Source organism: Clytia hemisphaerica, unplaced genomic scaffold (assembly GCF_902728285.1).
Source record: "Clytia hemisphaerica strain Z4C2 unplaced genomic scaffold, Clytia hemisphaerica genome assembly, whole genome shotgun sequence".
In the NCBI taxonomy this organism is placed as follows: Eukaryota; Metazoa; Cnidaria; class Hydrozoa; order Leptothecata; family Clytiidae; genus Clytia; species Clytia hemisphaerica.
The window spans coordinates 118,521-144,887 of NW_027104200.1; the positions used below are offsets into that span (position 1 = coordinate 118,521).

Consider the following 26,367-nt stretch of genomic DNA (forward strand, 5'->3'; position numbering starts at 1 on the left):
ACCATTTTCTCGATGAACTAATATTTGAATATGTAGATTTTGCAAGTCATTATTTCTATACCCTTGTCTTTACTTTTCATTGTCATAGACGTTTAATTTTCAATATTTCATTTTTGACCAAATTAGCACAACAAACATATTTACTTTTCATGAGATCAATGACGTCATTTTACTGGCCAAAAATCCGGGGGTCTAGCTAATATTTTTTATTGTCGGGCCAAAAAGATAGCAGTGATGCTCATTTCTAGTTGCAAAATGACGTCATGGATAGCATGAATTGCGGAATAGCTCAAATAAGTATTTCAAGAAATTCTTCGTGATTCAACCTCCGAAATCTTCCGATTCAAAGACTTTTAGATAAAAGGATCGTTTTTTGATGATTCCATCTCAGAGATAGCGGGGCCAGGCACACGGCACTGTTTGACTTACAAACCCATTGTGTGAAATTTCACCATGATTTGAAACTTTCTCTTATTCGAAACGTCCTTGAATAATTTTTGGTCTTGACCTTGCTCTTATAACGACACCGAAAAATCTGAGTAGCTAAATGCACAATACAAGTTTTTTTATAAGAACAAACTATGTAAGAATATGAGGTTTCGATGGGCGAAAAATTAAGGGCAAGTTAAAAATATTTTAAGGCCTTATAAACACATAATTTTGGATGTTCTTATAAAAAACGTGTACAGGAAAATAAGCGGTATTTCTTTTACTACGCGACCATTTACAGTAACTTCACAGAAATTTATTTCCTCCATCGAATCCTTAAACATTGAATAAGTTTTACCTTAATTGGTTCTTATAAGCGCATCAGCATTCCTTAATTTTGAAAGCATCTCCAGGTTTTGGGTAATATGCATTTTTTCGATACGTGAATTTAGGTGAAAGATAGAAAGAGGTTAAAAGTTTTTGTTTATGTTTCGCAATGTGTAACCAATTAATTCTGGGAATTTTAGCGGCCGAAATCGTAAATTTGGTCAATTGCGGGGAAAGTCAACGGCTTAAAGGAATTTTCAATTTTTTCTCCCCGAAAAATGTCGTTAATTGGCCCAGCGCGCTTGCGAAGGGGCCTTTCAAGAGGAACTTTCCGTGTGTCTGTCTGTCCTGTCCTGTCTGTCCGCAGTCCGTGCCGTGTTCTGTTTTTCTGTCCTCTCACTTCTATCCGTGCTGTGTTTGCTCCTTGCACTCTCTTTTCTATTTTGTAAGCTTTCGCGCTCTTTACATTTACAACTTCAACACCAGGCGCTTCGACTCCTTCCTTGGAAACATGAAGAAGAAGTTTGGGAATGAACTTGTTTCTTCAACGACTTTGTGCTTTAGGACATCCTGATGAATCAGTCTAAAATTCACACTGCAGACACGTTTTGCCACTTATAAATATTTACATACGATTGCTGTTATTTGATCCATATTAATATTTTATCATATCCATATTGTTGCTGATCGACCAGTAATTCTTCATATTATTCATCAGCTATCACTGTTATTGGAATTATCCAAGCTGCAAGGTATGTAAATGTGTTATTATACTGTTGCTAATGAATCGAAAGTTTAGCTTTATAGTTTGATTAAAACTGTTTTCTCAAGAAGTCCATTATATTTTGTAACCTTCTGGTGGAAAAGCTTTCACTTAAGATCGCCAGTAGAGCACATTGTGCGTTTTACATACAGTATGTAGCTTAATCGAGCAACCAGTGACTGTCTGAAAAACCGCTATTTTACTTACAGGCGCTCGATCGGGCAAGTCAAAAATTTGTGTCGGGCAACCATCATGCATCAATAATATGTTCTGTTCACGTTGCCTGATTTTCAAAACATAAATCCCAAGTCGGCCCAATCACAATGTCAGAAAATTTTTTGAATAGCCAAGCCCTTTTCTACATCACCATTCGCTTCAAGTTTTCACTTCACCCACCACACCACAGCACAGATGATGTTACGCAAGGAAATCGTCACAAGCCATAATGCGCGTTCAGCAGATTTTGAAAATGAAAGTGTAAAGAATAAACATTGCTGAAACGAGTTTAAAACGCGGGTAAAAAGTCCTTGGCTGGTTTGTGAGCCTTTGAAATTTGTTTATTTTGTATTCTGATTGCTCTCTCATGATGCCCCGCCATTATGAAATTTTTTTTTGTGTCTGCTAAATGCAATTTTGGGATACTTTGCATTACCAACTTTTGCTTGCGGCAAACACTTTGCCACATTGAGTCCCATTTAAGTTTTTTTTCGTCCACCTTCATTGAAATTATCAACTTGAAATTCACTGACATGATCGAGCCAACTGACTGGATTTGGGGATATTTTATAACGCAAACGGAACATATTATTGATATACGCTTAAGCAACAACCAGCAGCAAGACAGAAAAATTTAAACACAGATTCTGTCCTTGCATCTTTGAAAATGGCTGATAGAACTAAACAAGGATTGACAACCAGTTTATTAGTGTTTTTTGATTGCCAGACAATTTCAATCGAACGCAATCGACGATCGTACCAAATCGAACGCAATCGACCGATTGAAATTCGATTGTCGAATTGCGTTCGATTTGGTTCGACTGGTTCGATCGTTGATTCCGTTCGATTGAGATCGTCTGGTGATTGGTGTTCGATTGAGTTCAATGAATTGATTTTTTTTATTTTTTGTTTTTTTTCAGCTTGAAAGTCAACTCTCGAAAACTTCTGAGAAGAATCATTTCCATCCATTGTCATCACTGGTGTTCGAGGCCAGGTTAGTACTTACTGGGATGATTTTAATTGTCTTATAAGAATAGTATTGGGCTATTCCAAAGAAAAATTGTACAGGGGGTATTGACGAACTTTTTTCACTAACCCCCCTGGAAAACTGGGATAACAAACTATCCCCTGGAAATTAGGAGTCAACACCCCTGGAAGGTGAAATTTTGTGAAAAAGGGCCTGGAAAGTGACTATTGATGCCAGTTTAGGAGGAGAGAACCCCCTGGAAACCTTTAACCCTTTCCGGACGCATGATTTCACGGCTATATGACGCAAACAAAAATTCGATTTTTGACTGACTTTACGAAAATTGCAATAGAAAGTGATTGATAAAAGAAATCACGATAAGTAATACCTAATTTTTTTCACATGTAATAGGGGTTTTGAAATACCAAAAAAAATTTTTTAAATATGGCTGACACCTGGTCACGTGACCGAAAAATCGGTAAATTTTTTTTCGGAAAGGCAAAATTTTTGACTTTGAATAAAGAAATAGAGTAAAAGGCATTTGCTTTACGCCTTGAACTTTGAATATGATTTAGAGAATTGAATTACTGACCGGGTAAAAAAAATTTCATGTCATAAGCTTTCCAAGAATCTGAGTAAAGTGATTTTTTGTCCAAATTTTTGAGCAATTTTTCCCTTACAGATTTAGCCTGAGTAAATTTGCAACAAACATTGAAACTTTATAATTCTTGTTGTAAACAAGATATCGAAAAGCGGTTTTTTGCAGGTTACGGGAAATTTATCTCAAAATCATTATTCAAAACCATGTTATTGTATTTTGGCGCAAAAACTGTTAAAATCTTTTACAAAGCTATGGGCGTGCGTCATATAGGTCAAGGAACACGATTCATGGGCCACCCAGTGGCCCGTGCGTCCGGAAAGGGTTAATAACCCCCTTGGAAAATCTGAAAATAACCAAAAGGCCCTTGGAAAATCAAGGCTCAGACCTCCCTGGAAAAGTTTGTCAATACCCGTGAATGGTTAAAAAATGGAATAGCCCATTATTTTGCTATAAAACAATAGCAGCTGAAAAACTTCTTTCCTCCAAGACTATTTTAAGTCTTAAATTAACCTTTTTTAAGAGTATGAATTAATGCGAATGACCAAAATATTTAACCATTAAGTTTTGCGGTATTTAATAATGCGAATTGGGCCAAATTCGCATAAAGTCCCGCATTAATTTATACTCTTAAGGTATTCAAAACCAAATCAAAAGTCAAATCTTTTGTACAATAAGGGGTGACAGATGATGATTCAATTTTTTTAATTAGCCCCGCATTAATTTATACTCTTAAGGTATTCAAAACCAAATCAAAAGTCAAATCTTTTGTACAATAAGGGGTGACAGATGATGATTCAAATTTTTTTCTAGAATAATCTAAGTTAATAATGGTAGCAGCCCCAGCGGACATCAAAAAATTTTCTGGTTCCCAACTTTTGTCACTCTTTTCTCTAAAAAGCCGGGTTAGAAAGTTTGTAAAAAGACCCGAGAAATCAAAATTCAATAAAAATGAAGGTCCGCTCCTCAAAAGCTTCAGCGTGGGTGGCTGCCAATATGCCATTGGAATATCAGATAAGTCATTTTTGCCGACCACCCGCCCGCCCGCCTGGTACTTATAAGACACGCTGCGACAGGAACAAAAGAATTTTTCGATGTCCACCCTATCACCTTTATGTCGTACAATATACATCTTACTAAATTTTTTTTTTTTTTCTACAGATTTCAAGACCACCCTTCACTCTGTGTGAGGGGTTATACTCAGCATTATCAGCTTAATCGGCACTATCAGCTCAATCGGCACTATCAGCTTACTCAGCATCTATCACTATCAAAATTTACTGAACTAAACTTACTCAGCTCACTGAATATTTGAAATAAATATACAAAACAATTTTACGTCTTTTTAATTCGTCTTATACTCCTCATTCGACACCTCGTGAGAAATCATGATATCCATATCCAATTTCAATAGGCAATTTTAATGGTACCCGGCAACTAGACCTCCGTTCCATTTATCGCCATCTAGTTCTAAACTCATCTTTTTCCAGCAAAGGCATTTCCCAGGTTCTAAAACCGGCCCCATTTTTATTTGCGACGCTATATCTAAGCATAGTTCTAATAACCTATGGTGATATTGAAACTAATCCTGGTCCTGTCAATTTGCGCAAGGTAGTCCGTGCATCTTACAATCAAGGGAACGTAGACATATTTGGTCCCCAAGCAGGTACTCAATGTATGTATATGTCTACATCCGCGATATTATACTCTCATTTAAAACTTCTAAGAGATTGGGAAAGGTCTGATCTTGATATTATACTAAGGTTAGGCAATGACCTATACAGAGGTCTTGGCTATACTAACGAATACATCGATTTGACCGAGCTGCCTTCCCAATTAAGCATTGAAAACGATGTTATTGAATTTCAACGTACCCCTGTGACTGTGTCAGTCTTAAATGAAGACAGCAGAGGTTTTATTAGACCACCTCCTACTTTTAGTTGTGGAATCTTTCTAGCATGTGGCAACGGTACTGCATTTATGTTTGGCAACAATAGTTTTTATGTCTTCGATTCCCACAGCCGAAATTCAGATGGTATGATTGGTGGTATTACGGGAACATCAGTCTTACTCGAGTTTAACACTGTAAGTGATCTAGAAGAATACTTAAAAGCATTCTATTTGAGACAGTTTCAAAACAATATTGTCGGCTTTGAAGTTCAGTATATAAGAACTATAATTCCAGGTTGGACTTTGATAGATGCACGCAACAACGTCAGAAAGTTCATAACATAAACCAACCAGGGGCTGAACAAGACTCAGGCTAAGTAACAAAAATCTAAATTATTAATTCAATCTGCTCAGAAGCTCGAAATCACACGCTGGGCCTTCACGCCGCTAAGGCTTCTTGTTTTTTAGTAATATCCATACTGGAATGAATCTTAATATTTCCTACACGTGGATGTGAGGGACAAAAATTTAAGGGATATTTTTGTTTTGCGCTTATTTGAGTCGAAAGCATGAATCCGGAATGGTTTGGTGTTAAATTACAGTCCGTTCATTTTCATTAAAGAATTTCCAAGTGCAAAACTTTTTTTTCAACTACCTTAATTACGCCCAAATTCGCGAAATTAAATTCCGCGAAAATTTCTTCTCGCGAAAATTTCTTCCCTTAAGGTATCTGTAAAAAGACTATTTGTAAAAAAAACATTATTCATATGATAGTAAACGGACTGTAATTTTTCACTTTGTTTTTGAAAGAAATTTTAACGCCTTTGTGAATAAGCGAAAACAATCGTTTTGTGAAAAGTTTTAGGTAAAAAATTGAAGAAACTGTAACAGAACCAAAATAATTCAATAGGAAAACTCAAGCGAAAAGACCTACTATACTTGAGTCGGATGCTTTTTTTTGCAAGATTAAAACTTCTGCAGATTTGAAAAGTAGTTAAATGAATTTGCAGATGGGCAAATATTGTAAAAAACAAAAATCATTTAAAAAAGGCAACAATTCTTTCAATTTTGACAGGAACTTACTTTTAGTTAGTATGAAATATTCTCGGGGGTTTTAAACAGAATCCCAAAGTTTTCAAGAACTTGTTTTAAATCCTGAAATAGCAATGCAGCTCTTCCCTTAAAATTTTCGAAGTAATGTTGACCATAACTTTCCCAGCATTTGTTGTATAATAAAAAGTTTGGTATCGTTGGTAAGATATTTGATTATTTTTTTCCACTAATTTGTTTTCAAAAATTCGTTCAAGAAAATGAAGAAAAATTAATCCGCATTAAATATCTTTCCAACGATACCAAACTTTTTATCATACAAATGCTTGGAAAGATTATGACTAAAAATAAAAACACTGCACACCTTTTTGACAGAGATTTTAGATAAGATTTTGTATTGGTTGTAAATTTTGAGAAATTTGGTTGTGTTGCAGTGTAAAAACACTTTTAATTTCCCAATTCAAACCTCGTGCAAGGGTTAATTTTATTTAATCGTCAGAAAGCATTTATACAGAGCTAAGGGAAGAAGGAAATGAGTTTGGCATATTTTCTGTGGATTGTTGTTAGGGGTCTTTTCTTGTAATTTTGAACGAGCGCGTAACGGTGCAAAGTGGTCGAGCCTCCCTCCTGACGGTATGGACAAACCGTTATAAGGCCAATATAATAAGGCTTCGCTAGATAAAAGGGGAAGCTTTTCATTCAAAAGGAAAAATAAATACATGTATTTTTTATAAGAAAGTGTCTGCCTCTTATACTAGACTCACTTTATGTTTAGCATTCTTTTGTTCTTAAACAATAGAGCCATTGTTTAGGTACCAAAAACTAAGCCTACATATGCTTATATACAAAAAAAGTAGACATGTAAGTAATTAAAAGGTTCTTTAAATGGAAATTGTTAGAAAATAACCGTGTAAGTATTTAAGGTTGACTCGACAAACATTTTGGGTCTGAAATTCAGGCCAAAAACTGTTTCAGGCAGACTTTTTAAAAAGTTGGTAGAATGCAACGTTTTTAGCATTACATTTTTGGTCATTATCTCTGAGGAAATTACTCGAAAGGTTGGCAAGGAAAGAAAAGGGTAAGTCCCTAAAACACGCAAAGGGACCACATATTTTCGTCCCCGAGACTGGTTTTTTAGGTATTGTCAACTGAAGGGACAAGAAAAATTTAGAAAAGTTAAGGAGATATTTGATATAAAGAGGTTGAGTAATTAAAGCCTCACTGGTGTATCACAATTAGTCGAAAACCACCATTTAAAAGACATCACGAAAAACCTTTTGGAAAAAAATTGAAGTATTTTATTTTGACATTTTGAGTCGTGGGACCCTAAAGTAAATTCGGGGTAAGGGTGGTAAATAACTCAAGTAGGGTGGACTCCTATGCTCTGTACTAGCTATCTGACCGCTGCAATATATGGCAAACTTTAAATTCGCGAAATTGGAAAGAACCAACTTATAGGTATAACCTTTCCAATCATTATGAAGTTTGATGGAGGAAATAAACAACCGTGCATAAAGTAAATGGTCACAGAGAAAGGTCAAATCATTAGTGAAAATTCCATCCAATGGATTTGTATTCAATATGTACATCCTCGCCCCGGTCCCATCACAAAATCATCAGAAACAGACCCTTTCTCAAAGTTTCTGAACCTTAAGATTTCGAAGGAGGCGTCCCGAAAGAAAATTATCCAAATACCGTCCAAGCTATTCTGCTAAGTAACATTTGTTGTGCTCCCTTAACAGACAAAACTTCCCTATCCCAAAACAGTATTTTTTGCTGGGAGATTCATTTTATCGAATCTCACTTTAGAAATAAAATATTTTTCAAGTTTTGTCTGTTAAAGGTATCTGATCAAAATAAAATATTGAGGTCTAAACGGCTACTAGATGAGAAGCAAAAACAAAGGTTAAAAAATAATAGTCTGCAAAAATATCCAAGTATTAGTCATCGAGAAAATGGCGAGTGACACTTCTACTATTTCCCTTCCCTTGTACCCAGTCCATCTAGAATGTCACTATGATCAATATAGCTTCGTAATCAGAGCAACTCTTTCACCTCTCGTTCGGCGGATAGGATAGAGTGTCTGTTAAGCAAAAAAATATAGGTTGCTGTTGATATCTTAGTGGAAGGGCTTTTCCAGAATGATAAAGGGTAGAAATTTATATCAATCCCCATCGAGTTTCAGTCCGTTATTTTTAACCCCACTAGCTGAAAAAATTCCTTCGGGTCTGTGAGAGGGGTGTTGTAATTAAAAAAAAATAGGTTTGCAACCTGAGAGAGATGTTTTTTAGTAAAACTTCACATCTTTGGACTTTCAAAAGATTTCTTTCAACCAGACATCAACAATGAGGTAGAATATTCAAAGGCGTTCAAAAGTGTCAACAAAATTCATCAAATATCGAAACACCTGGAAAAGCCCATACCGACAACAAAATTATAAAATTCAAATTTATAAAATTTCATAAATAATTGTAAAATTTATCAATATCTATTAAAGTTGCCTTTAAAAGGGAAATCGCAAGAGCCAACATTTTGTAAAAACCCTTTAATAACTAACTCAATTCGAAAGAAGTCCGTGAAAATGTATCAACACTTCCATAGCCTTAGCGGGTGGTACTCAACTTTGTCGAGATTTATTGAGTATGTTTCCAAATACTATACTATAGTGGCAATAGCAAATAGCAGAGGGGGGGGGGGGGTTCTCACTTTTTGATGAAATCACCGTTATGGCTCCTCATAACCTGTTTTTATCCAATAAAATAGCGTTTCGTTTTTTGAAGGTGCAAGTAGTAAAAGTTTTCTTCGTCGCTTAACCATGCTTAGCAACAATTAACAATCCCCAGAACTTTCACCCTATCACTTCAAAACGGCTTGGCAAGGGCCTTTGAAAAACCTCTTGAATGTTATCAATGAAACCCTGACCCGAGGAAGTCCCTGTCTATTTTAAGCTGAAGAGCTTTTCTTGATAGGCACAAAAACGATCAAAGATCAACGTTGAAGTGCTCAGTCGCCGGTAACTAGACAACATTCAAATGACTCTCAAGTGACGAGTGAATTTAATAAGAAAGAAATTCAGTACTAATACGAAGGACTACTGTTAAACTTATCGTCGAGCATTGCGAGCATCACCCAAAAGGAGCAAGTTGTCTGCGTATCCCACCATTCACCAAGCAATTATGGAAGGCCATAACATACATTGGATATTCCATCACCACGTTCTAGCATTGATGAAATTTATAAACGATCAATCAGTGCTGCAAATAACGTCCAGTGACCGGTAATCACTGGCCATTTTTAAGCTAATATGTGTGTTTTTTCCCGTGAAATTTTGATGGTTTCATTATTAGTGCTTTCTGATTGAGTAATCACCGGCCAACTTGAAATTCCTTATTTGCAGCACTGATCAATATTCAACCACTCCACTTCACACCACTACTCAATCAAACCAGCGTCAGCCATCCATATTCACACTTGACTTCAGTATTGTACATGTTCCTAGAAAAAGGGTAGAATGTATTATTAAATAAACAACGGAAATAAAATTTAAACAAACTTGTTGGAAGGTCGGCTGCAAGAACAAATAAATCGGGTATTTTTCCCTTTTTTACAACCTTGAAAGTCTCTCACAGGGGTACAAAAACCATAGAACAGCAGTTGAGTCTCAGTCCTAAAAGTACGAAATCGACTCTCTAAAAGAGTAAAAAATTCTCGTAAATTGCAGTGATCCCCCAGCGGCCGATATTTGGAGCTGCTATACGAAGGGCGCAAGAACTCGGGGAACCTAAGGCACTCCCAAATGGTCGCATGAGGTTTCGCCCCTTAACGTGAATGTTTATTAGGTTTTTTCGAAGCATTTCGATATAGGAAATGAGATGGGGCATGGTCAAAATGTCGATTACTGACGGAATACACTTTTTTTTATAAGAATATCTTCTATAAGAATACTAGGGTGAAAATTGGCCAAATCGTAAGAATACCCTAAGAATACCCTCTAGGGTGAGTTTCTCAGATTTGATAAAAATACAGTCCTTTTGTATTTGGTTAACAGAAAAAACTGCTTCCTTTGTTAGACTTGAATTTAAACTTTGAGGCAGAAATGTACATTTAGCTCCAAATGTTCATTCAAAAGTCCAAAACTCTCAAAATTGATCATTTCTCATGTTTGTAAAAAAGTCAAGTCTAAAAAAGTAAGAATACGTTAAGCATATTTCACCCTCAATTTTGGCAATTTTTTAAGAATACTTGACCCTCATCCAAAGTACACTAAGTATTCTTATAAAAAAAGCGTGTATCAATAGTCTCATCTATTTTTCTCTTTTGTTTCAGTGCCTAAAGCTGAAGGAAACTTTTTCATTTAATTTGATATAACATTGAACTTTGAGAACAGAAACAGAACTATGAATAATATGATTTTATGGTAGGGGGTCTAATCTAAAAAAAGCCCGGTCTAAACATTCAATGAATCAAATATAAATTTCATACCATTCAACCACACAATCTGTAACCCTCCAATAAAACTGCAAGACACACAGTGTGTACCATTTTGCACTCCAGTGACATCAAGAACGAGCCATTACATTCTATATCCAACTTCAAACACTCAACCTAATCACGTGCAATGAAAATCTGCTAATCAAAGATTTGTTGCATGAATCGTTGCAAGAATCAGCGCCAGGTGTGGTATTGATCTGGAGTAAAATGTAAAAATATTGTCAATAATATGTTAAAAAGACTGGGTCTCCTTGCTATTGGAAATCTACAATACGGGAGAGATCATGCGTCAATGATGATATAGCAAAACAACCTGTTCTTAACAAGTCAAAGATTTTTACAGATAAAGAACGTTTTAAGATAATTCACCAAAAAAATTGATTCACAGGGGCCACGGCTCCACTTTGAAAGTGATAGGGCAACGATATACTGACTAATGAGGCGCCACAATGGTTTGGGCCGACGGACGAAAATTTTTAATATTTATTGTCCTGATATAAGCAAAAATATTTTTCGTTTTTCCTCTTTCTGACCAATCTTGCTCCGTGTCAATTCAACATCAAAAAGCTTATAGATTAAAACTGATAAACAAAACCTTTAAAACGCGTTCAATAACATAAATTTCATACCATGCAATCAGACAATGAATCACCATCAGTCAAACCACCAAAAAAGAGACCCAATACATATTTCAAACGAGAAATTGATTTTTCAAAAGGTGACATCATTATCCATCAGTCATATATCGGAGATGTAGGTCACGTGATATGGGTTGCTGCAATCAACATTACATTTCATTTATACAATCTGTAATCGTCCATCAAACTACCAAGACAGACAGTGTCCCATTTCGCACTCAAGTTGTGCCAAGAGCAATTTACATCAAACTTCAGCATGTGCACCTGAAAATGGTAAAGTTAAAAACATCGATGTTATAGAGTTTTACCGTGCACTACTTTTAAAAGAATAATCTTAACCTTATCAATTTACTTATGTCACCCTGGCGATACTGAAAATCGGCAGCTTTTATTTTTAAGGGAGCTCCGATAAGAAAATGTAGAATGTTTTGCAGACCAGAATACGAAAAGCCTCAAAATTTATATTTCAAAAGCTGTGCCATCATTTTTATTTTCTCGAATTTATTTTATAGACCAGAATGTTCTAGGAGCTTTCTTGGATCGTAAATCAAACATGAGATTGTTTTCAAATCTTACTTAATTTCAGAAATTGATTTCTCAGGTCACGGCAAAATTTCAAGCTGATAGAGCGGGTGTCTCAAGTTTATTCATGTTGTGGTAATTTACAGACCAGAAAATTAAACTTGTTTCTGTCTGAACTTATTCTTACCAAACATTGGGGTCCCACAAGGTGATGTCCAAAGTTCAATTGCAGTTGAAAGGTTAGTTCACTCATCATAATACAAAAGATTCGTTACATGTACTGGTCGAAACATCGCGATAGTCAGCTTGGGTTGTTAATCTGGAGGAAATACAAAAAATATTACCACTAATATCTAAATAAAAAGAAAATCGCTAAGGGATGGTAGCAGAGTGGACTAGCGGTAGCATCTTTCACAAGTTAACCCAATCATAAATACTTCAGGTGTATTCATGATATGCCCCATTATGTCAACTGACATTACGCCATCGACCCAGTAGATGATTGGTTGTAAATGACGTAAAATACGCTTGTAATTGCAATGAATGTTGTTGCGTCTATGACGTAATGTTAGAAGATATTGCAATGTTGTATGCATGATATACCTGTAGTATTTTCGACTGGGATTGAATAAGATTCAAAATTACAAAAAGTTGTTGGAAATCCTTAGTAATTACTGCTGAGCAATTAAACAGAGTCATCAAGTATTATTTTAGAGTCTTGGGTATGACCCAGAAAGAGATCGAACCCACGACCATACTGTACCGTATCTGAGTGTTCTACCTATATACACTATGGAACGGTTTAGGTCCCGGGCAAATATTAGGTCCCTCCAAGAGTTTTAAGTACCCCAAAGATTCATGTAAATTAATAATGAGAAACAAGTGGTTTACTTCCAGCCACCTTCTTTTTATGGAGAATTTTAGGATGTAACTCCCCCAACTTCAGATTAAAGGCGTATAAAAACTACATTCAATAACTATCAAAACCTAGAAAAAGAACTTACTGTATTTGCTTTTGATTCAAAATAACTCTCCACCATAATGGAATTGATAAACTCTTTGTATTTTCTTTGTATTTTCTTATTTTTACAAATTTCATTTATCTGAAAATAAACACACAAAATTAAGAAATGGGTAACTAAAACATTCAACTATGTATTACGATTTTCATATCAACCTTTATTTTTTAATAATTTTTTATTTAAAATTTTTTATTGACGTTTCTTATTGACGATGACTTTCAATATTTTCGAATAATGGAGCGTATCGAATAATAGAACGTCGAATAAGAGAGTATCAACCTACATCAACTGTACATTTTAATGTACATCTAGGGACGTTACGCAATTAATTACAAAAAAAGGAGAAAATTTGTAGGTTTTCTAATTTTTCTTTCAGATATAAATAGAACACAAAAATGATTCAGCAAAAATTGATGGAATGTTTTCGAAGAATTCCACTTTGATTCCTCAAATCTAATTGCAATTTGAGACTGTATGAAGTAAAAAAATAATCAGGTACAAAATATTGGCATTAAACTATTACAAAAAATATCAATAAAGATAAATACGATATAAAAATATATAATTTTCAAGTAATTGAAAAAAAAAAAAACACATATACCACAGACTTTCCAAGGCAAAAATAAACATGTTGTTACTTTTCCTTTTCCAAATCCTTCTCCGCAAGGTTTGTATTTGGAGGACTTTCATCCTTATGAGACGAAGCAATATGTGTTTTTAAATAATTTAACCGTAAAAATCTTTTCTCACAAACATCGCACTTGAACGGTTTTTCAGTGTGGATAAAAGCATGTCGTTTCAAATAACTTGACCGTTTGAAACTCTTTTCACAAACATCGCATTTGAACGGTCTTTCGCTATTATGAATAATCTTGTGTTTCCTCAAAGTAGTTGATGTCGTAAATGTCCTACCACAAACATCGCACTTGTAAGGTTTTTCGCCAGTGTGAGTACGCAAATGTTCTTTCAAATGAGCAGCATATCTGAAATCCCTTTTACAAACATCACATTTGAAAGGCCTCTCACCAGTATGACTAAGAAGATGTCTTTTTAAGTGATTTGATTCTGAAAATTGTTTATCGCAAACATTACATTTGAAAGGTTTTTCACCAGTATGAATACGAAGATGTCTTTTGAAATTTCGCACATCATTGAATTCTTTATGACAAAGATCGCATTTGTAAGGTTTTTCACCAGTATGAATACGAAGATGTGTTTGTAAATTACCTGATTGATTAAATCCTTTACCACAAACATCGCACTTGTTAGGTTTCTCACCAGTATGAATCCGGAAATGGTCTATAAAACTACTTCGTCGTGTAAATTCTTTTGTACAAATATTGCAATTGAAAGATTTCATTTTTGTTTGAACAAGAAGATTATTGTTCGAGTGACTTGACGCTGTAAATTCTTTCCCACAAACAGTGTAGTTTCTAGCTTCCTTTTCTTCCATACAGTAGCTATCTAAACAAAGATTTTATCATGCTTTCATTAAATCTTTATGCTATATCGGTTGGTTCAAAAACTGTAAGGTTGACTTTGCTTTATCAAAATAAAGGAGGGTTAACTTAAATTTTTATGTATTAGTTTTTACATTTGGGTAATTGGTTCAAAAGATATGATTACTTAAAGTTATGGCGTTCTAAATCTAGTTTATGGTTGTATTGATTTCAAGCTTAATTACATTTTCAATAGATTAAAGATGGTATAAATCTAAAATTCTAAATGCTCATTTTTGCAATATATTTTACATTCATGGTTTCATCCATGATTTTGAGTCCCCCCTTAAAACACAAATCACCCCTTATCAATTTATCCCCCCTTAAAGCTTAAAGATGGTTTTGAGGTGCCCCTTAAGTTTTACTCCCCCCTTAAATTTGCAAGACTCTTATGTATACATGCCCTTAATTTTTGGGGTGTAGAGACAAGCAAGAAATTAGTCCTTAAACACATTGCGGGGGAAAACCCTAGTTCTGGGTTCCGCTTTTTATTTTTTTGTTTCTTGGTTTGTGGTGCATCAGCATCAGCTCCATCTTTATAGGAAGCTCTTCTACTGATATTTCTTTCTTTTGTGAAAAAGTTTTTTATCATTATATACTTTTCTAAACCAGCAAATTTAAAATATTAGTAGAGTATGATAAACTGCAATAAACAATATACCTGGTATAAAAATCCCCCCGGGGGGGGGGGGTACTAGGGCAAAATGGGTTAGGGGGATGCTCCGCTGGTCAGGGTACCTTTTTTAACCTCCACGAGTCCCAGGTAGGGTCGCAAAAACACCAAAATAGAAAAATCAGTCCCTCGTAGGGTGCCTATTTTTGGAAAATTTGGGGAAAAAGTAGAAAATTTGAGAAAATTTTGGAATTTCAGTCCCATTCGACAAGGGTAGTACCCCCTCCCCCCCCCGGGAAAAATCCCTACAATACACTTTTCTAAAATTGTTTTCTCCTCAAACTGGAAACTATTCCATATAGAAGCAGAACAGAAAAATTGAATGTCTTTCTAAAATGTAAACTTTCGAATCACAGGACATTCCATTATTACTGAAATGTGATTGGAGCCTTAGATGTAGTGTAGGATGATGACACACCAAGGAAACAAAAATATTTTCGAATGTAACATTTGAATCGAAATAGAAAATTCCATAGCTGAAATGTGATTGGAGCCTTAGATGCTTTGCAAGATCGGGACACAGCAGGAACAAAATTATTTTAGAATGTTAGAATGAGGTAAAAATGAAAAAAAGTGACGAAGAAATATCAGCTGTTGGAACAGAAAGGAACAAGATTACTCCCCCCTCAAGTAGCAAGGGCTTCCATTTGACCCTTGAGACCAAGTCCCCCCTTATTTCTCAGTTTTTAACATTTTTGCCCTTTGTGTTTTTCTCTAAATTTTAAATCACCCCTTATTTTAAGGGGGGGGCTGAAACCATGATTTTTCTACAAGTTTAGCTCTTTTAAACCCCATGGTATAAAATAATTAGCTCAGGCAAAAGAGGATTTTTAGTAAAAAAAATAATCTTGTCTTCTTGAAAAAATTATTAAGCTTTTTCACATTGAATTGACATAGATGTGGAACAAGATTGTTCAAAAAGAGGAAATGAAAAACAATTTTTTTGGTTATTCAGCACGATATCGAACACAATACAACAATAAGAGACACCGGCCCGATATAGATATAATATGTCTATAAAAACGGGAACACTAATGTAAAAATAAAACCTTTAATTGTTGCAGTACTTATTGTTGGGATAAAAATTTCGCGGGGATTAAATTTTGTGGATATGGGTATATCATCTGCGAAATTAAGTCCAAATGGAAATTTAGAAAGGCCTTATCTGCAAAATATTGTTAAACAAAAATGTCCAATAAAATACTTTTTTAATGTCTATTGGGATTAAAAAATGGCTAATAATGCGTATTTCAACAACAAAAATGCATCAGAAGGCACAGAATTGTGAAAATTTGTCTCCCAATAATGCCATCATTTCGCAGATGAGTTCAACCGCAAAATTCTATCCCATTAAAGTAGTATTTAAAAATATGATATTAAACCTGGTATTTCTTCATAATCTTCCTGTTCAATTTTGATGACCACTTCATCGAAAATCAAACTTCCACCAACATTGTCATCTAAAACCAAAAATCATATAAAACTTCTTTATAAGAACAAACTATACAAGAACATAAGTCTTTGATGACCAAATTATTTTGTTAAAACAAGTTAAAGGGGAACTAAACATTTTTTGAGGTCATGCTTTTTTTGTCTGCAAGAACTACACAACACAGTATAACCAAGAAAGTTTTAAAACTTTCCTGGTCTGTATAACTTCGAAAAAATATAATTTCCACTCTCAATGCCTTTCCTATTTTGTATAATATCTTCTTTAAAAAACGTATAATTTGTTTAAAATAAACCCCCGCTTTACACATGTTTGTGACGTCATATCGTTCATATTTTCTATGGATTTTGTGTATATTCATCAACTTTAAAGCTTGATATTTTGTTAACAAGAAATAATAGGAAGATAGTAAAATCATTTTTGATTTCAGGAAGGATTCAGTTTTACGCGGACTAAATTTGGGGTTTTCAGCTTATTCCAATAAAAAGTTCAATTTTTTCAATCGACTCTAAAATCATTTTCACTCACTTGTTTTCGAAAGTTCAAACATAGTTTTACTCCACTAAAAAATGGCTTTTTAATGAATTCTGTCTCTTGGTTAAACCATTTATGGATAAGAAGTTATGGCTACACTAAAAAGTTAAAGGTTCTCTATCAACTAAAAGTAAGAGCTTTTCCAATTACTTTCTGAACGTGTTTCTTGGAAGTATGTGATGTGATTTAGGTATTTTCAAAAAAATGTTTAGTTCCCCTTTAAGAACATTTTGAGGCTTTGCTGGCTCCAAAACACCCAATTTCTCAGGAAAATGGCCAAAAATAAGGAAAATAAGGAACATGTTAATAGAGCATTTTCTGGCTAAAATTTCAAAAAGTTAACAACATCAGAACGCTTAAAAAATTGTGGATGCTCTTATAAAAAACATGTATTATTGAGAATGAAAAAATATTAACCAAAAAAATTATTTCCTTAATTGAAACATTCTAAAAAAAAGAAAAATTGTGACAACTGAAATTAGATTAAGAATAAGTGTGAATCTTTATCATGAAGGAAAGCTATGTAAAATTCACATCAATTTTACGAGACTACACCTTGTGTAGTACCACCACTGTCTATGGAACACTTTCGGGAAGTAGTTCTAATAGTTCATTTTTATTGTTACAAATCGAAAAAGGTTTAACGATTTTACCTTACAAGTGTCGATAACATTGACTTTGATCGAGTTAATTGATTTATAAATTACTGTACTTATTGAAAAGAAATGTAAAATTTTGTTACCTGTATTTCTTACAGTTTGTAAACTCTCCATGATTACATCAAACAGTCCAATATTTTTTATTTATTTATTTTTTATTTTTGTTTCATCTAAAATAGAAAAAACCATTAAACAAGCAGAACTGTTAAGAATGAATTTAAAATTGTATGACATGAAAGTTTTTAAATGAAGTTGGTTAAATAGAACCAAAGTCAAAATATTTGGTAATATATAAGTGGAATTCACAGCAAAATCCTAAAAACCACAAATGATTTTTGTGCTTTAATTTACTTCAGAAATCTAGAGTTTTAACATAATAGTCTGGGAGCAGAATCGAGAAATAGCAATTTTGCTCAACCCAGAAGGTGAATGGGATTGTTATACATTGTTGGAACGGAAATTTTATGCTGATTATGGAAGCCCGGGTCTTAAAAAGTCTATCCTAGACAAAATTGCAAACAAGGCAGGGGAGTTTGCACTCCGTCGTGGTGTTTTTTCAATTTTACCTGTTTTAGAAAACTGCTTACTGTCAGCAAAGTAAAGGAATTTAGAATTTCATTTTTATGCAAAATGCTGTCAATAGAATGATAGAAAAAAATATTTCACTCCATCTTGGAGGATTTTGGCGAAAAAAATATTTTTTCTTAAAATTTGTCAAAAACTAGTCTATATAGTACTAGTAATAACATGGTTTAGAGGGTGATTTGGGATTAATAACCCCGAGGTTCATTGAAAACATTTCAAAATAGCCTGAACGTAATGAGGGCTATTTTGAAATGTTTTCAATGAAACGAGGGGTTATTAATCCAAAATCACCCGAGAATACCATGTTATTCCCACGTTAATTATATGGTCAAAAAAAGAATTGAAGAACAATCAATCGTTTTTTTTTGTTTTTTTTCGAAACTTATAAAAACATTCAAAACTATAAAAAACATTTGATTGACACTCTGTGCGATATTTTGTCAACCAATCGAAATGCTCTGAAGATATCGTACGATACTTTTCAACCAATAGAAATTCTTGTTTACATCAGGGCGATTACAAAAAAGCAGGGTTACATGGTTTCAGCCCCCCCCTTAAAATAAGGGGGGACTTAAATTTTTGAAAAAAGCTTTAATTTAAGGGGTCAAATTTTTGGAAAATCTGAAGTAAGGGGGGGCTAGGGCTTCGAATGGCTTCGAATGTTTCTAAAATCTAATCGAATATCTTGTAAAATCGAATGTTTTCTAAAATCGAATGTTTTCTAAAATCGAATGTTTTCTAGAATCGAATGTTTTCTAAAATCGAATGTTTTCTAAAATCGAATGTTTCCTGAAATTGAAAAAATGATCTCTTTAAAAACAAACCTTTGTTTATATTTTATGTTCGCTTTGTCAGATTTATGTTATGGAGAAATATTTACAAATATGGTGTAGAAAAATTGCAAAATCTAATAAACTTTTTTAGCTGCTCATAAGATTCTTATCAAGGTTTACAAGTTATGTTTGCTGTTGGTAAAAAAGATGAAAAATTGTTGTTTTTTGCATTGCTACTCTTGTTTGTCTTGTTCGTCTTGTCTACTTCACACGGTTTGCAATTCTAGTGTTTTTTAAATTAGATGACAAATGACTTATTTTTTATTCTTTTATGTAATCTGTTTTTTTTAGTATGATAACAAACTTTTTTTAAAAAACTAATAATAATGAAAAAGCTGCTCCAGATGATGAACCAGCCCCTAAAAAGGCAAAAAAGGAACACAAGAAGCGCAATTCGGAAAACGGCTTTTGCCGTAATGTATATTTTGTTTATTTTGTGAGAAGCTTTACTATATTTTGTTCATAAGAGACATTGTAAAATTTTTAATATATGATAGCAGTGATCTTTTATTTTGTTGTTAGAAAAATATTTGCTTTGATAAAAACCGTACTCATGATACACAATATTCTCTAAATTTGCTGCATTTCTTCAAACTTGAAACATTTAAAATTTAAGGGGGGACATTAAAATATTGGAGTGAAAATTAAGGGGGGAGTACCTTTTAAGGGGCAGCTTTAATAAATTTTGGAAGATAAGGGGGGGGGGAAATGGATAAGGGGTAAATTTCTGTTTTAAGGGGGGACTGAAATCATGGATGAAAACATGGGTTATTACGGATTTATCGCCCCGCTCGTCCCTTACAAATCTAAGCTAAATGTAATCAACCATATAATTAACCACTGAAATTATGCTTTTTCTTTGATCTACAACTGGAAATCCTATCTTTCTTTTAGTATCATTTTTATCCAACACAAAATGCTAAATATTCTGAAAAATGACCCACCTTTGCTGGGTTTTTAAGTCAAAATTCAATAATTTTAAGCCTAAATTCAATATTTTTAATAAAGATTTGTCAATTAAACTAGTCTATAAACCACTGAAATTATGTCAAAATAAGTCCAAAAGTACTTTCCTTCTAAAAATACTATAAAAAAATAAGAAAGTATAACAAAATGAAGAAAAATTGGCTCAAAACGCTAATTTGCACTCCACCGTTGTTGTTTTTATTGACATATTTTCTAGCTTTTTCTTTGATCTACGACTGGCAGTCACAGAAATCCTTGCATTTGCAGAGGGTTTGACATGCTGCAAATGCAACGAGTCGAAAACGAAAGTGACAAAAAAGCCCGGTGCAAATACACTTGATATCACTGCAACCCGTTGCATTTACACAGAGTGGAAAAATGTTACACTTGATTATAAAAAAATGCACAGATCAAAATTTTAACCCGTAGAGAAAAATTTTCTCAAGTGGGTAAAGAATCTTCTAATGAGAAAATGAAAATGCCATTCGTCTTCGTTTTATGCCATTTTCATTTTAAAGTTAGGGTGCGCACTCGTCGGGTTTTTTTGCGCGGAACGAGGAAGAATTTACAAAAATGAACTTCAATGCATTAGTACTTACCTTTGAATCATCCAAATCTGTTCATTCTTTTTTTTAAATCAATCAGGAATTATCAGGGAAACAAGTAAAAAAAACTGCATCCAGGTATCTATTTTCTTTCCAAAGATATTCATGTTTTTCGACATCAAGGTGAAAACGCGATTTAGCGCTGACCACGGCACCGGAAAATTCTCGACCCACATTGAAACAAATGGCTGTCGCTATTGAGCTGGTTCATCTTTTCAATCGCGGTTTTTTTAGCAAACCCAGGGTAAGATTAGGCTACAATCTATCACATGCTGCTTTATTTGAAAACCTAAAGGCTGTCTGGAATTTTGAAAAAATAGAAGGAATTGCAATTTTTCAACAAGATTGCAGATTTTTTCATGTAAGCAGCATACACCATCTGAAAGCTGAGGATTTCAGCTTTCTAGTGGTGAAATTTGTTTTTAGCTATCATTTCCAGCTCATTAGCGATAAGCTAAAGTTTAACAGTCATCGGGCCGATTTTCAGACCGTACCGGCAAAACTCCCCAAACCCCGCCACACGGAAGACTAAATTTCATCCGCCATTTTTGGTGCGATTTTGGTGATCGTGTTCAAAAATAAAGGCCTGTTTTGTGACATTTTCAAAGTTGGCTGACAATTATGTTAATAAAATGAGTATTTTTGGTGGCTAACCGTTTATTTTTTCACCAAGGATAAGTAGAATGATTAACCTTTCCAATTGTTTTGGAGCGAAATTAAGTGGCTTACTAGGTTACAAGATATTTCAAGATAAGCTATGAGTCGTTTATGTGGCTGACAACACTGGTGGCTTTTTGAAACCAACCAGTTTCAAAATGTTGCACTTTTATCTGTTTTGAGATAATATGATACCTCTAGTTACCGATTCAAGTGTCATTTTCAAACAAACCATTTCCTCCTTTGAGGTGGCTGACAAAATACATATTTGGACATATTTGGACCTGGAACCACACATTTTACTCATTTTACCATTTTTTTCATCAAAATATGTTCTTTGTGTAAATACCGATCATCATATAAAATTTCAACGTTATATTTGAAATATTTTTCAAGTTATTCAAGAAATACTATATTTTTGAGTTCACTAATAAATGTCACACTATTTTTGAACATGATCTGGTGCTTCCGAAAATTATTTCTTGCTGGCGTGGTGTAAGGAGGCGATTCTTTGAAAAGGTGATTTTTTTGTGTTTTGAAAATGGAATAACTTTGGGAATACTTAATCAATTCTAATAAATGACCCCTCATTTTTCTCATAAAGGTAAGAGGACTTTCAAATTAAATTATAGTTTGGTTTCTAAAAATTAAGGGTGAAATTTTGGCCTGTCCACCCTATTAAAGTTGAGATTTGTTGCTTTTCACACACGGGCGATTCTACTCAAAGTTGTACATGTCCTTTCCGCAACAGGGTACCAAAATGCCAAATTTCAAATTGGTTTAGGAACTAATATTTTGCCCTAAAAAGTTAGTTATAGTATTGTCTTTCTTGAATCTGAAGTCTGCCCCAAAGATTTCTGATAATTTTAAGTCTTTCCTTATCATTCTCGTAGAGTCATCAATTTTTGTTAAGAAATTATTGAAACAAAGTTTAGCTCATTTAAAATTTCCTGTTGAATGGGGAACATCAAGACTGGGTCAAAATAAAGACCAGCTTGGTTACCAACTTAGAACAACTGTTTTCTGCTCTTAAAACTACTTATCACTATCAAAATTTACCAAACTGTTGCGGAAAGGACATAATCTGAAATTTTAAGTATGCAACTGTTTTCAAAAATTGTCAAGAAAGCAATTATTCATGGTTTAAAGTATTTAGTATTCAATTTTACACTTTTAAATTGCTTAAAAATCATAAGTATGACTTTTTATGTATTCCTAAATAAAATAAATTAGTTCTCAAATAATGTTGCGGAAAGGACAAAAATTAGAGGGATCAGACTCTTGAAGGTTACACAGAATAAGAAGATCGTGAACGGTGTAGACTGGTTGGTCTGGATTGAATGATAAGATGTTCTTTACTGTTGCCCCAATGCCATCTGGGATACCTTAACCATGTCCACTTTCAAGCCAAATCCATTTAATATCAATTTTATTATTCAGAATATGAATGTAATAACCAGCACACGCTTTTTTTTATGTACTGAGATGTTGGCGAATCAGAAATAAAGTTTATTTTCTTAGCACCAGTCTTCACTAGTTCATCAAGAATTGGTTGAATGCTTGTCGTGACTGCAGGAGCTTTATGGTCAGTGCAATCACTGATTGCGCAACGAGAATATCTGCTTATTTCGAACCATATGTACATTGGGTGAAGGCAAACTGTATCTTCATGATAATACGCTGACTTTTCTTCACGGCTTTGTCGCATTTTGGCATTTTCTGACCAATCGAGCTGAATGGTGATAACGTCAGACTTAGATTGGGCCTCTTCTCTTGCAAGTTTAAATGCTTTGTATTGCGAGTGAACACGAGACTTGTGGTCATGCATTATTTTCAATTTGTTGAGAAGTCTTTTTTTGAATTTGGTGAAACTTAAAGTTACTAGAACTTTACGGCTAACTTTCTTTAACCTTCTTTTTTTTTTTCTTCGTGGTTTCAATTTTCTGCCATTCTGAAAATGTAATAGGCGCACTGAAGTTAAGATCCTTAATTTTTCTGACAAGCTCATCAATATTGCGATAATCCATAGTGTCATTACTCATTCCATATTATGTCAGTGCGTTTTGTGAATTTGCTTAGTGCCTCAAGTTTTATTTCGGGATTCAAGCACATTACACAAAGACAGGTTCCCCAATCGTTTGGGTTAGGCTTCACCACATTGAAAGGCAATTTTGTGAAAAATATGATAACTGCACTCGTTGGAGTTTTCAGCCTTGAATTTCTCAAATAATGAAGAAATTGAACACAAACGATATCTGAGGGACAGGATCTCGTCGGGATCTGCAGGGTTTTTCTTCATTTTTTTGTATCCGTACACATACGTGAGACATCATCTCGTAGAAAAAACTTTCTTACTAGTTCTTGTAACTCAGTTAAAGCTTCCTTTTCTGAGTTAAATGAAACGTTCAAAAGATTTACCCCAAGCTCTTGCCTCATTTTGGTGTTAAAGCCCAACTGGGAGACCATCATGCACCAGTTTAGATTTTACTTTCTTCTTCTGAGATGGACTTGGGCTCCACAGCTTCATTTTGGGTACTGGAGCTTGTTGAAGAAGAGGAGCGTTCATTATTTGATGAAGATGACTGTTCACCGGTGCTTGTATTATTTTTTTCATAAGATCTTCTCAAGCGTCTCATCTTATTCTTTACAATAGATTTTTGTGGAGTGGGAAAAGTGTTATCAGTTCTGGTTTGCAACCTTTTCAACTCTTTCTGTCTTGCTCTATAGTTTTTCTTTTCCAACCCTAACCCTAACCCTAACAACCCTAAACAACTTCATTCTCGTTAGATTTTCTGTCTTAAGCTGCCTTTCTGTTTGCAGCATTCTTTCTTTTGCGATCTTGATCCTTTAACTTTCCATGTAGCCTTTTGTTCTGATAAATAATTGCTCTTTTTTCTCTTGATCTCTCTGTGCTAGTTTTTTTACCCATTTTACTATTATATCTAATCTAAAGAAAAAGATACACTTTTAAATATGAAACAATTTGTGTTAGGCTAAAACCTTTAGAAAATGAACTATCATCACAACATCAAATTTCATATTTGATTGTTTACAAAAAGTTATCTCTGCACGCCAAACGTTTTCCATTCAAAATTGATGTTTACAAATCATGAAAGAATGTCTTGAAAAGTTAAAAATGAAAAGTTAAAAGAATTACCGTGAGAGGTCCTAAAGCCGACAGCCCAGCTTAATTCCGACCCCCCAAATGTTATGAAAAAAAATTCTATGTTTACAAACATTCCCTCTCCAAGTTGAACGATAAACTATTGCTAGAACTCTCGAAACAAAACATCTAACAAGATAGCTGTAATGTCAAGATGTCAATTTAATGTAATTAAAAAGTGCGAGTTGTAAAAATAATTACCTTTTTATTCTGGATCAGTTGCTCATGTTTAAAATGATAACAGTTTTGTAATAAAAGTGACTTGTGCGGGAAAAATACGAAACAACTTGGACTGGTTTCCATCAAGAAACAAACAGACTAAATTGTAAAAATGGCGCGAAGTTGAAAAAAGGGCGGATGCGGTAGCACTAATTTGAATAACAAACATTGAATCAATGAGGCGGCAACTATCAACGCCCTCTTTACCACCGATAAGTCCGGATGTTTATTTACGGAAGGCCCGCAATCGGATAGCTCTTCATTTAAGTGTATATACTCTTTGACGACATATATTATCTTTACTAGAATAGGAGCAAGGTGTCATGTAATACATAATAATTGTAATATACGTCGTCTATTTGTATTCTTATCATGTAATATATAATATAATGTAATATACGTCGTCTATATGTATCCTTACACAAAGTCCTATACCCGCAATCAAGCCAAATGCCAGTATAAAGTAATAGAAACCAGGCTTGATTACGTAACGTTTCAAAATGAGCACGCTCGTACACAGACCTCTTTTATATTTCCGTGTGCTTTGGAAAATCAAAACATCTTATTACTTTTTATGATGCTGTTACTACTGTTGTCATTTATGACGTTGTGCATATTGCAATAAAAAAATATGTTTTGTTATAAGAAGCACTTATTGTTATTTGGTTCAATTGGTTCAGTGTATCAAATCTCTCAGTTTAGTTGACACTTTGGTATCTTCGTTGCGTCACAGCGAAAGGTTTGTTTTTATTTTAGTTTGTATCTTTGAAAGACCCCATCGGCTTTAAGCTGGGCTGTCGGCTTTAGGACCTCTCACGGTAACATTGGAAGAACTAAAAGCAGTCCAAAAAACCTAAATACATCGAAAAAACATACCAAACTAACTCAGAAATTCAGTTTTAAAAAAGTGTTGCGGAAAGGACATTAGTGTTGCGGAAAGGACATCATGTTTGAACCTTGACTACTTGTGGACAACACAACATTCAGAAACCAAACTTATAAAAATAATTTCTTTATAAGAATGCTAGCAAACTGAATAAAGAATTCAAGCCCCAACACCCCATGGAAAAAAATTGTGTACAAATGTTTAGTGTTGCGGAAAGGACAGATTTTGGGACCATGGCTTATTGACATCCAAAGATGTATGAATTCTAGATCATCAAGTACAGCATCCTTTTAAAATTAAAAAAGATTCTGTCAATGCTAGATAGAAGAGCTTTTAAAAAAAACCTGTTTTGGGTGGAATAGCAACAGTAGAAACAATTTTCTGACCCAAACAACAAAAGTGTTGCGGAAAGGACAAAATTTGGAGCCATAAATGAAACCTGAAGTAAATACCATATGATTTTATTAGAAGCAAAGAAGGAAAAAAATCATATAAAAATTTACCTTCCCCTACCTTTAGAGTATGAAATCAAGTCACTGTAATGATAGAACCCTTTATAAATGGTACATTTCAGTCTCAGTTCAAAGGGCACTTTTTTGAAAAAATGCCAAAAATTGGCTTTTTTCAACTTTGGACTCAAATTCTTGAAAATGACGGTCCAGGTGCCAACTTAAACTGAATTTCCCATGGGGGCACATGTAAAGTAGAAGACCTTTAAGCCAATA

The 26,367-nt window shown here is 34.1% G+C and overlaps 1 protein-coding gene and 2 long non-coding RNA genes across 3 annotated transcripts; 1 reads left to right on the plus strand and 2 right to left on the minus strand.

The window, feature by feature from the left end:
* Window positions 1-1,312: 1,312 nt before the first annotated feature.
* Window positions 1,313-4,633, plus strand: LOC136815205 (uncharacterized). Its single transcript, XR_010847691.1, has 3 exons — window positions 1,313-1,508; window positions 2,656-2,729; window positions 4,462-4,633. It is a non-coding gene; the product is annotated as an uncharacterized lncRNA (long non-coding RNA).
* A 4,787-nt stretch (window positions 4,634-9,420) lies between these two features.
* On the minus strand, window positions 9,421-12,990 carry LOC136815206 (uncharacterized). Its single transcript, XR_010847692.1, has 5 exons — window positions 12,896-12,990; window positions 12,079-12,210; window positions 11,361-11,633; window positions 10,723-10,928; window positions 9,421-9,735 (listed from the first exon to the last, which is right to left on the minus strand). It is a non-coding gene; the product is annotated as an uncharacterized lncRNA (long non-coding RNA).
* Window positions 12,991-13,393: 403 nt separating this feature from the next.
* On the minus strand, window positions 13,394-17,900 carry LOC136815204 (zinc finger protein 723-like). Its single transcript, XM_067071652.1, has 3 exons — window positions 17,812-17,900; window positions 16,468-16,545; window positions 13,394-14,377 (listed from the first exon to the last, which is right to left on the minus strand). Exons 1-3 carry the CDS (start codon window positions 17,840-17,842, stop codon window positions 13,548-13,550), a joined length of 939 nt encoding a protein of 312 aa, XP_066927753.1. The 5' UTR covers window positions 17,843-17,900; the 3' UTR covers window positions 13,394-13,547.
* Between the last annotated feature and the right edge of the window lie 8,467 nt (window positions 17,901-26,367).